Consider the following 10,452-nt stretch of genomic DNA (forward strand, 5'->3'; position numbering starts at 1 on the left):
GTCTCAGACCTTGCTGGCATCCTGGCTCTTTTCATACAGTCCCTCATCTAGACTCTTTCTGCTCATGGGCTCCCCTGGCCATTGTCCTTTTAACCCTGCTACTTTGGCTCTGCTCTCTTGCCCCTTTCTTGGTCATCTCTTTCTCTTCCTCTCTTGCTTTCCCTACACCCTGTCCTTTCCTTTCATGGGCAAGTCCAGTCTGCTGGCCATGTTCAGTCTGCTCCTTTCTCTGTCTGCTCTGGACTCTTTCAGAAGCCTAGGATGCCCCTCTCCTCATATCAACAATAGGAACCTTTCACTTATCCATACCTTAGAGTGGCCATGCCCTCAGTTTATACAGTTAGGTTTTGTTTTGCTAGAACATTAATTTAAAAGGCAGAGTTATTTTACTTTAGATCATTTTGATTGAAACTTAGGACCTCACTCACTCAAGTTACTGTAAAACTACTGTTAGTATAGATAAGAAAAGGAAAAATAACCTTACATTTTAAAATTGAAGTTTATTATTTTTTTTAAGTAATTTTTTAAGATTTATTTATTATTATATCTAAGTACACTGTAGCTGTCTTCAGATGCACCAGAAGAGGGTGTCAGATCTCATTACAGATGGTTGTGAGCCACCATGTGGTTGCTGGGATTTGAACTCAGGACCTTCAGAAGAGCAGTTGGTGCTCTTAACCACTGAGCCATCTCTCCAGCCCCAAAGTTTATTATTTTGCATATGTTTTTTAGCCCTTGAAGTTGTCATAGAAACAATCCTACAATGAGATTGTATCAGAGGACGCTTATGTATTTGTGTCAACGATCCTGCTTGAAATATTTTTATTCATAGTAAGTTAAAGTCCAAGTTTCCTGTTTGTTAAATGTACAGATTTCCTTTGGAGTATTCCCCTTTTTATAGCTGCTACCTCAATTCATAAAAACTAAGTTTTATATGTAATCATCCTATTAAAAGCAAAACATCTTTTTAACTTTTTATTTATTTTAAATTAGTTTGGGATTTCAGATAGACATCAGTCTCCTCTCCTCACACCCACGAGACCACATCACATAGGGATAATAAGTACTTTTCTTAGAATTGCAAATTGAGCCAGTATAAGATTAGGAACTTAAATGTTAAATTTACCTTCTTATGAGTATTTACAGAACCAGATGATAAGGGTTGAAAAGTAATTGTGTGTCTGGAAACAGGTATTATGGAAGATTTAGGGTTGTTTCAGTTTCTTGAATTTCTGGTTATTGAGAGATGAGTGTTATCTTGCTAGGATTTGGGTATAGTGGGAGGAAAGTGGTAAGGCATCGTGAGGTACAGGCAGAGGTAGTGAGGTACAGCCAGAGGTAGTGAGGTACAGGCAGAGGTAGTGAGGTGCAGGCAGTGGTAGTGAGGTACAGGCAGTATTGTCTACTCATAGATAGAGAAAAACGAACAGAGATAGATTTGGAGGTAGAGTGAAAGTGTATTTATGAGCGGCAATTTTGTTTTTCATTCCTTGACTAAGTTGCTGATTAACTAGTACCTGACAGAGACCCATAAGGATAGGATCTTCTGCCCTTCTCAGCTGGACAGCCATCAAAGAACACTGTAGTTAGCTGTTTCTGATTCCTCCAAAAGCCTGTGTACTTAGCTGTTGTTTGCATGCAAGGCTGGCCTCTATTATATGTGCTGGTAGCCTGTTCCTTCCCCTCCCTTCTCCCTCTTGCCAGATACACAACAGAATTCCTTACTTTCTGTAGAACAGTCTTGTTTCCATTTTTTTTTTTTTCATTTTGTAATTTAGGGCCTTCCAGAAGTCAGTGTTCCATCATGTTGGAGTTTTGTTGGGCGTTTATTAATCTTTCCAGTCTTGTTTACATAATACTTGTTAGTTCTCAGAAATTATGCTTAGATCAAAAAGGTCTTAGTTTTCTTGAGACTATACAGGAGACCTGATTGAGTTCATTATTTAAATCTAATTTTAAAGCTATCCCAGGCAATTTATACTTCCTGTTACTTAGGTTATGATTTTGGGATATTTTCCATTTTCTTTTTAAAAGGCTTGTTACTGTGTAGTCTCTTTTGACTGGTGAACCTGATGAATAATCTTTTGATGATTTTGGTTTTCTTGCAGTCCAAGGCGGTTGGCTTGTTAGATGTGGATGTGTATGGTCCTTCCATTCCAAAGATGATGAACCTGAGAGGAAATCCAGAATTATCACCAAGTGAGTACAGAAAAGATGAAGAGTACCTACTGTTCACTTTCCAGGCACCATATGTGCTTCATATGTCATGTAGAGTAGCAGTTCGGTGCCAAGGACTGGCCTCAGTCGGTCCCTCAACCTGCAGGAAAAATCAGGGTCCTAATACTCAGGTGGGCAAGGAGTTGGTGAATGACAAACAGACACGAACACATGGGAAATGCTGGATTTGAATGTAATTTCTCAAAGCAAGCATCAGACTTATATTACAGAAGAAAACAAAAAAGTTAGGTGACACATCAGACAAGGTACATTGAAGTTATCCTATGCATAATGACAGAAAACATTGAAACGCATACATAAAGGACTGACAGGAACCAGGCAGTGGTTACAACGGAGATAAAAGGCGGCCCTTTCTAAAGTCAGCTATTTTAGGAGCCAGGTGAGGATTTCACACCCTAGTCACAATTTATGCTATTCCTCTGAGCCTTATGAAAGCTTATACCAGGGAGTTCTGCTCTTGTTAACCTTTTCATGAATAATGCAATACTGTAATTCCTCTTTAAACTATAACCTCTTTCTTCCTAGACCATTGTAAATTTCTACATATGCGAGTGACTTGGCTGCTATTTTATGGAGATTCTCTGTAGAGAACTCACCAACTTTCTTCTAATATGTCATGTAGTCTGTCATACCTGACTGTAATGAAAATTTTAAGTTTACTTTGTTGAACTAGTCCTGAGATTTCTAGCTCTTATCCAATAGAATACTAAAAAAAAAAAAAAAAAAAAAAAAAAAAAAAGCATGTACGACCTTCCACACTATCACAGGACAAATCTAAAACACATCTGTGTTATGAGACGACAGACTGTCCGCGAGACCAGTTTCCCTGAAACTTTGTGCCTCAAGACTGTGGCCAAACTTTTGGACTTGTCACAAAGACTCCACTGGAGTAAGTGTGGCAGGTCAGAAATCATGCCATTGACCAACTATGTGGAATCCCTTGTATCTTGTGCCTTGGCCCCTATACATACAGTAAGGTCACAGTTGCTATGAAGAATAATGTAAATGCAGCATTTGGCATGATTCATGGCACTGGTATATGATAAAATATTAAGTATCCATTGTTTACATTAAGTATGTATATGTATGAGAATATTTCAGTAAAAACATTTGTATCAAATGAAAAATTTTTTTGCAAACATATTTTTGTCAGATTTTTCTTAGAGCATTTATGAATTCCCCAAAACAATGGTTTGTTGCCCCATAGTATTATTGCCATTGGTCTAGAAGAAGTAGTTTTTGAGTAAATCTATAGGATTTTCACTGTTCTTGTTATTACATATTTTTAAGGCTACCAAATATAAAGTCTTAAGTATTAGAAATGCAATCATGAAATGGTAAGAATTGGTTATTAAAAGTGGCTTTATATGAAAATGTTCTAAATAAAATTGATTTCTAGTTTGATAACATAAAATTGAATAATTTTATTGACCTATTTTCCATGGGTCTAGAATAAAATATATGTACTGATCTATTTACTAGATTTTTTAGCTTATAGTATTATTTTTTGTTGTGATTAAAAATTGTTTAAACATTGGTTGCTCATTAAGGTGGTTATGTATGTAATTTACTTTCAGACATCACTTATACTAAAGTCTGGGCTATTCTTTATGAGTGTGTGACTCGAGGGGTCTTATATTGCAAGCAACCCCTTACAGAGCTGATTCCTAATCTCATGAAAATACAGGGAGAGGCTTCTGCTTCTGCTGCAGCACAGTTTGCAGACAGGTGCCATGAACAGCGGTGTGAGTGTTAGCCACCGAAGAGTGGCGATGACTGAGGCACTCGGGTGACTGTGTCTTTAAAGACAGTGTGAATACTGAGGCTGTGGCACAGGTGTGATAAGAGCACTACTCTCCTTTCTCAGGCAGTCTGTTCAGGATCTGCCAGTGTGAGTGCTTGAGGGGAACTTCAGTGTACTAGAACCTTGGGAAGCTTGAAAAACAAAACTACCCCAAACTTGTTTTGTGCCAACAGGGTGATCTTGGTTCCCTAGGAAACAAACAGGATGGTTTAGGTGTTCATTCCCGAGGGTGAATTCTCAAAGCCTCAGCAGAATGTTAATTTTGGAGTCTTAGAGAAGGTTGCTACCATTGTGTTAACAGGTCTCACTTTGACATCTCTGCACTTTGTCATGTTAATTTGCCTTGTTATTCTGTTACAGTGATTACAACATACATAAAGTTATCTAAATATCAATTCAGACAAACTATGAGACCCGAGTTTCAGTGGTTTATGCTTGGGAGAGATTCTGGTGAATTGGCCTTCCTCTTCCTGGACTAAGCTGGGAAGCCTGGAGGCCAGACAGCTTCAGTATTGCCTCTTCTCTTCATTATTAAAACTGACACAGTAATGTAGTTTTCATCAATTTGCTCATTAAAAACCCCGTGGTAAAGTGGGTAGACTATGTATTATTCCCATTTTCCTCATTTTTTTTTTTTATTATTGAGAGAATTTCACAGTTTGTGGAATTAGGACACTATAGACTTGATTACCAAGAAAAATTTTATATCTGATCTAGAAAAGTGAATTCACTAACTGATGTAAAATCCCAAGGTTTATAATAGCTTTTGGTTTCTTTCTTTTTTTTTTTTTTTAATTTTAATTGAAAGTAGATTCTGTTCTCATATAATACATATTGACCACAGTTTCCCCTGCTTCCACTCCTCCCAACTCTCCTTCACCTCCCCTCTCCTCTAGATCCACTCTCTTTCCTGTTTCCCCTTCAGAAAAGAGCAGGCCTCCAAGAGATAATATAGCAAAATAGAACAAAGCAAGGTATGGCAAGGCAAGATAAGGTAACCCGATAGGAGGAAAAGAGTCCCAAGAACAGGCAAGAGAGTGAGAGATATACCTGCTCCTACTGTTAGAAGGTCCCCCACAAAACCAAAAGAAAACAAAAACAAGTTAGCAGCCATAAACATGCTCAGAGGGCCTGGTGCAGACCCTTGCAGGCCTGTGCTTGCTGCTTCAGTCTCTGTGAGTCCATGTGTGCCCTGCTTGGTTGATTTGGTATGCCATGTTCTCCTGGTGTTTTCCATCCCCTTCCTCTCTTCTGAGGGGTTCTCTGACCACCAAGAGGAGGGACCTCATATTTAAACACTCTCTCTGCATAATGTCTGGCACCTGCTACCATTTGCTGCCAGAGGAAGTCTCTCTGATGACTACTGGACAAGGCACTGCTCTATGAGTATAGCAGAATAGCAGTAGGAATCATTTTGTCTGTCTGTCCATTTGTGTCAGGAGTTTTATGTCAGGAGTCATTGTCTTTGACTGTTGTTTCTTCTATGGTATCTTCAGTGCCTGCAATTCTCTCTTCTATCTCTTGTGTTCTGTTGGTAAAGCTTGCCTTTGTAGCTCCTGTTCACATTACTAAAATATCTATCTTCAGAATTCTGTCAGTTTGTGTTTTCTTTATTGCTTCTATTTTCATTTTCAAGTCTTAAACAGTTTCATTTGTTTCCTCAACTGTTTGCTTTTTCTTGGGTTTCTTTAAGGGATATATTGATTTTCTCCATTTGTTTGTTTGTGTTTTCCTGGCTTTCTTTGAGGAATTTATTCATTTCCTCCTATTGTTTGTTTGTGTTTTTTCTGGATTTCTTTAAGGGATTTATCCCTGAAATATCTCAGAGGTGAGGTAGTGTGATGTCTGCTTAGCATGTAGAAAGCATATTGAGCAAGAACATCAACAGGTTGACATTGTTTTGACAGCCAGTCAGTGGCTAATTGCTGAAGCTTGTACTTGTGCCTGAATATAAAGCCTTGTTTTTAAAAAGAACAAATGCAATTGTTTTTCATTTCAATTCTTGAAGTAACACAGCACTCAAATTTCATATTATAGTGTAGCCAAAGCATAATCTTAAACATAATTGAGTAAAAAGGTTTTGGTTGAAGTGGCAAATAAATATTAAATGGTAGTTGCACTCAAGAATATGTTGATGGGGTTCATGAATGTGTGTGTGTGTGTGTGTGTGTGTGTGTGCATGCGCACACATGTACAGAACAGACACTGGCTGTCTTCCTGGACCCAAGTCCAGCTTATTTTTTGTAGTAGGATTTCTTGCTGGACTTAGGTTTCACCATTTCATCTGCACAGGCTGTGTGTCAAGCCACCAGGATCCTGCCTCTCTAGCGTTGTGCTTACAGATAACGTGCCATCACACCTGGATTTTGCATGGATGCCAAGCACCTGAGCTCAGTTCCTTCTATAGGAAGCACTTTAGCCACACGTGCATCATCCCTGCCTTCTGTGTAATATTTTTTGTGATAAGTTTTCTAAAGTGCCATTTGTTGGTAGAAATGACTGCACTCTTTCATGTTTTGTGATACTAATTCATTACCAGAATATCTGTGGATTTATTGAGTTTAGTTTTATTGAGGAGTGTCTTTTAATGTACTGAGTTAATGAAGTAAGAAAATTTTGAGAGCTGCAGCAAGAGGTTACTAAGATGCAAATGTCAGATGATTTAATTGAGGATGTACAGTGCATATTAATGATTAGATGGGAGATCCACACTAGTCTTTTCTATTGTTGGGAGGTAGTCATTTTGCATCAGATATAGCTTTCTTCAGCTTTGTCTAGGAACGGATGTATGTGTGGCTTATGGGAATTTGGAAAATCATTATGAGAAAATAACTTTCTATAATAGCACTTATGATTATGAAGGAGAGTTCTCTTTTCCTTTAGGTAACTCAACTGTGTAAAGGATGAAAATCAATTCTGGTTATTTCAGCGGAGGAAGAGATTTTAGGGTGTTGGTAAAGCTGTTGATATGTCTGTCCAAGTGTGATTCTGGTGGAGAACCCAGAACTTCTGACTTACTTTATGTTGGTTATTGTCCTTTGGATCCTGGCCTTCACCTGATGACAAAGACCCTCTGATTATATTTGGGGAAGATTCTGGGGGTATATTCCAGAATTCTTTTAATTTCATCTTGCCTGCACACCAAGGTCCTGTTCTTTTCTTTTGCACTCTTCGGTGAGGTGACACTAAACATAAGCAGGGAAAAGAATCTTAAGACATTGTGCTTGTGCTTTAGACACTATCCCTGAAGTCTCTCAGAGCTGAGGTCGAAGATCTTAGAAGAATATCCTCACTGTAGTTTATCAAGCCTAAAGACCACCTATGTTTCTACTGTGTGTGTGTGTGTGTGTGTGTGTGTGTGTGATAGGTTATTGGAGACAATTGACCTAACTACCTTTGTGATGTGTAACATGTTTTCCTTTGACGTTCTGAAGCTAGGAATAACTAGTTAGTTACTTTTTAGGTTTTTATTGCTCTGCTGCATACAGTCTTAGCTGGGTCTCACAGCTGGTATCACATTGGGAAAGTGCCTATTTAAAATAACAGTTCTCAACCTGTGGATCATGACCTCTTGGGTCACATATCAGATATCCTGTGTATCAGATATTTACAGTATGTCTCATAATAGTAGCAGAATTACAGTTATGAAGGAGCATTGAAAGAATTCTATAATTGGGAGTTACCACAGCATGAGGAACTGTGTTACGAAGATTGGGGACCACTGTGTTAAACTGTCTAGTAGCTAGTGTTTGTTTTATTCTTTCTTTCATGCGTTGGCAGCAAATAGTGCTGATCAGGTTTATCTGTGTAGATGGGAAACAGGCGGTATCTCTCTGTGCTTGGGATTAGCCTCAGCCACCAGAGAAAACGGAACCCTGCCACGTGATGACTGCTCCTGCATCCAAGGCCCAGCTTTAAAATGCATAGGTTACCATAAGTACAATATACTTGTCATCTGGCCTGTGTGTTAAGATTATTAGTACTTTACATGTATTTCGCTTCTACTATCTAGTCTCAGCTTAAACCAAAAGACATTTTCTTTTACCTTTGATCTAAGTGTTTTCTTGAAATCTTAAAATTTTAACTTTTTGCTATCTTTTTTTTGGTGAGAAAAATTAGAACTTAAAATATTATTGGGTAGAGGAAAGATAAACATGTTAATTCATTAATAATCCTTTGTTTACTTACGTATGATACTTCTGATTTGAAAAATACATCCCATTATGGCTAATCCATAGTTACCGTAATAGCTCACTGGATACCTTACAAAGAGTATAGTTTCATTTAAGGAAAGTAGCCTGGTTAACTAGGATGTAAATTCAGTTCTGAAGATATATGATACAGCGAGTATTCATCCATCTATCAGGAGACCTATAGGAAAAGGCAAGAGGGCATTAAACATGGAAAGTTTTGATGGCTGGGCTTTATGAGTTTAATCCTTTTACAAAAGAAAAAAGGAGAGAAATTATGTCTACACATACAAAGGTGGAAGAGAGTGAGGGAGGGAGAAGGAGAGAGAGGCAGGGAGGGAGGAGAGGAGTCACAGAAAGAGGGAGAGAGAGGGAGGGAGTGTTGAATTGGGGTGGAGCACTCTCACTAGGATTGGATAGCTTTGCTCTGGTGATATTGCCAGGCATGTAATGATGTACCGGTACAAGGCTTCTTCAATAGTATCTGTGGTAGTGACTTAATAATTCTTTTTCTTTAAAGGGGGTTGGGGAAAAAGAATAGTGACATTTCACTGAAAGACTTAATTTAGCTATTCACTTCCTCTAATTTTCACTGTGGAAACATCACTAACCTACTAGTTGTCATAAATTGTAGCCTAAAATCATACAAACCCTTTTATTCTCATAAACAGTGTCAGGATTCAAACCCTTCCCATTGTTACATGGTTACTGTGTGCCCTAACCAGTGTTGCTGATACTGCTGCCACCTACTTGGAAAGCCTCCTCCTTCCGCCTCGCCTTGCTCTGCTTCCTCACTACATAGCCTCTGTCCTGTCTCTGGACTCTGGGTCTTTATTCTCTCTTTGTGAAAGCCTGCCTCTGCCACCGCCACTGCCACCTCTATTGTCACCTCCACTGCCACCTCCATTGCCACCGCCACCTCTGCTGTCACCTCCTCTGTACCTCCACTGTCACATCCACTGTCACCTCCACTGCCACCTCCACTGCCCCGCCACCACCACTGCCACTGATGCTGTCACTGCCACTGCCATCTCTGCTGTCACCTCCACTGTCACCTCTACTGCTTTCCTCTCCCAGTCTTTCTTCTCACCAGCTCTTTGTTCTAATTTTCTCCTTACATTGTTTCAAGGTGCTGACTTTTTTGCTTGGCTTCATACACAACATGTATGTAGTCTTAGTTAAATATATGTATTTCACAGTTACCCTTGCTATATCTTATGTATTTTAGCTGCATAATTAGTCCTCTGCTATGTATATTTTAGATAAGTTGCAGGTTTTTTCCTTCTTGAATAATAAAGGTAATTTAAAGACTTTATCTTAGTAGCTAATCTTTGGGATTTATTTGACAGAGTATCTTAGACCGCTTTTCTGCCTCACTGTTTTTTAAAACAAAATAAAATGAAGCAACAACAACAAAACTTGAAAAAAAAAAACAATCAACCCTATAGGATTAGTAATTTCCCTTTGAGCATTATGGCCTATGGCATGGGTGTTTTCTAACTTCTAATAAAATCTCTTCATTTGCTAGATCATATCAGTCTTGTCTAGGATCTTTTGAGCTCACCTGGGCCTCTCCATCTGGGTAAATGGTATATCCCTGCATGCTGGACTTCTGCAGAATAAAACACTCTTAGCTTTTGCACACTATTTGAGTCTGGGGTATGATTCTTCAGCCAATCACGGACCCTTACATTATTATGTTATGATCATTATTCATAGCCCCTGTTGCAGCTTAATCGAATCACAGCTCAGAGGAATACAGTCCTCACAGTCAGGAAGACAAGATGGAAGAAAAGGCCTTTTCCTTTTGTCTTTTTTTTTTTTTAATTGCAGGATCATAGACTAGGATAATTTGACCATCTTTAGGCTGGGTCTTTCCTCCTCAGTTAAACCTTCACAGACATACCCAAAGGTGTGCCATGTTAATCTCATAGGTCTGTCATTCTTTTATTTCTTTTATTTTATATATACACACACAGATAAATAAAATTTGAGACTGGGTTTGTCCTAGTTAGGGTGTCATTGATGTTAAGAGATGCCTTGACAAATGGATGGACCTGGAGGGCATCATCCATCCTGAGTGAGGTAACCCAATCACAAAGGAACTCACACAATATGTACTTACTGATAAGTGGATATTAGCCCAGAAACTTAGGATACCCAAGATATAAGATACAATCTGCTAGACGCATGAAACTCAAGAAGAACGAAGACCAAAGT

The 10,452-nt window shown here is 38.7% G+C and overlaps 1 protein-coding gene across 1 annotated transcript in view; it reads left to right on the forward strand.

Annotated features, from left to right (window-relative positions):
* Nubpl (nucleotide binding protein like) overlaps positions 1-10,452 on the forward strand; it is a 188,119-nt gene that overhangs the window by 41,658 nt on the left and 136,009 nt on the right. Inside the window, exon 4 of the mRNA XM_021179009.2 lies at positions 2,109-2,199. Within this exon, the coding sequence (XP_021034668.1) occupies positions 2,109-2,199 (91 nt within the window). The remainder of the gene's footprint in view (positions 1-2,108; positions 2,200-10,452) is intronic.

Source organism: Mus caroli, chromosome 12 (genome assembly GCF_900094665.2).
Source record: "Mus caroli chromosome 12, CAROLI_EIJ_v1.1, whole genome shotgun sequence".
Lineage (NCBI taxonomy): Eukaryota > Metazoa > Chordata > Mammalia > Rodentia > Muridae > Mus > Mus caroli.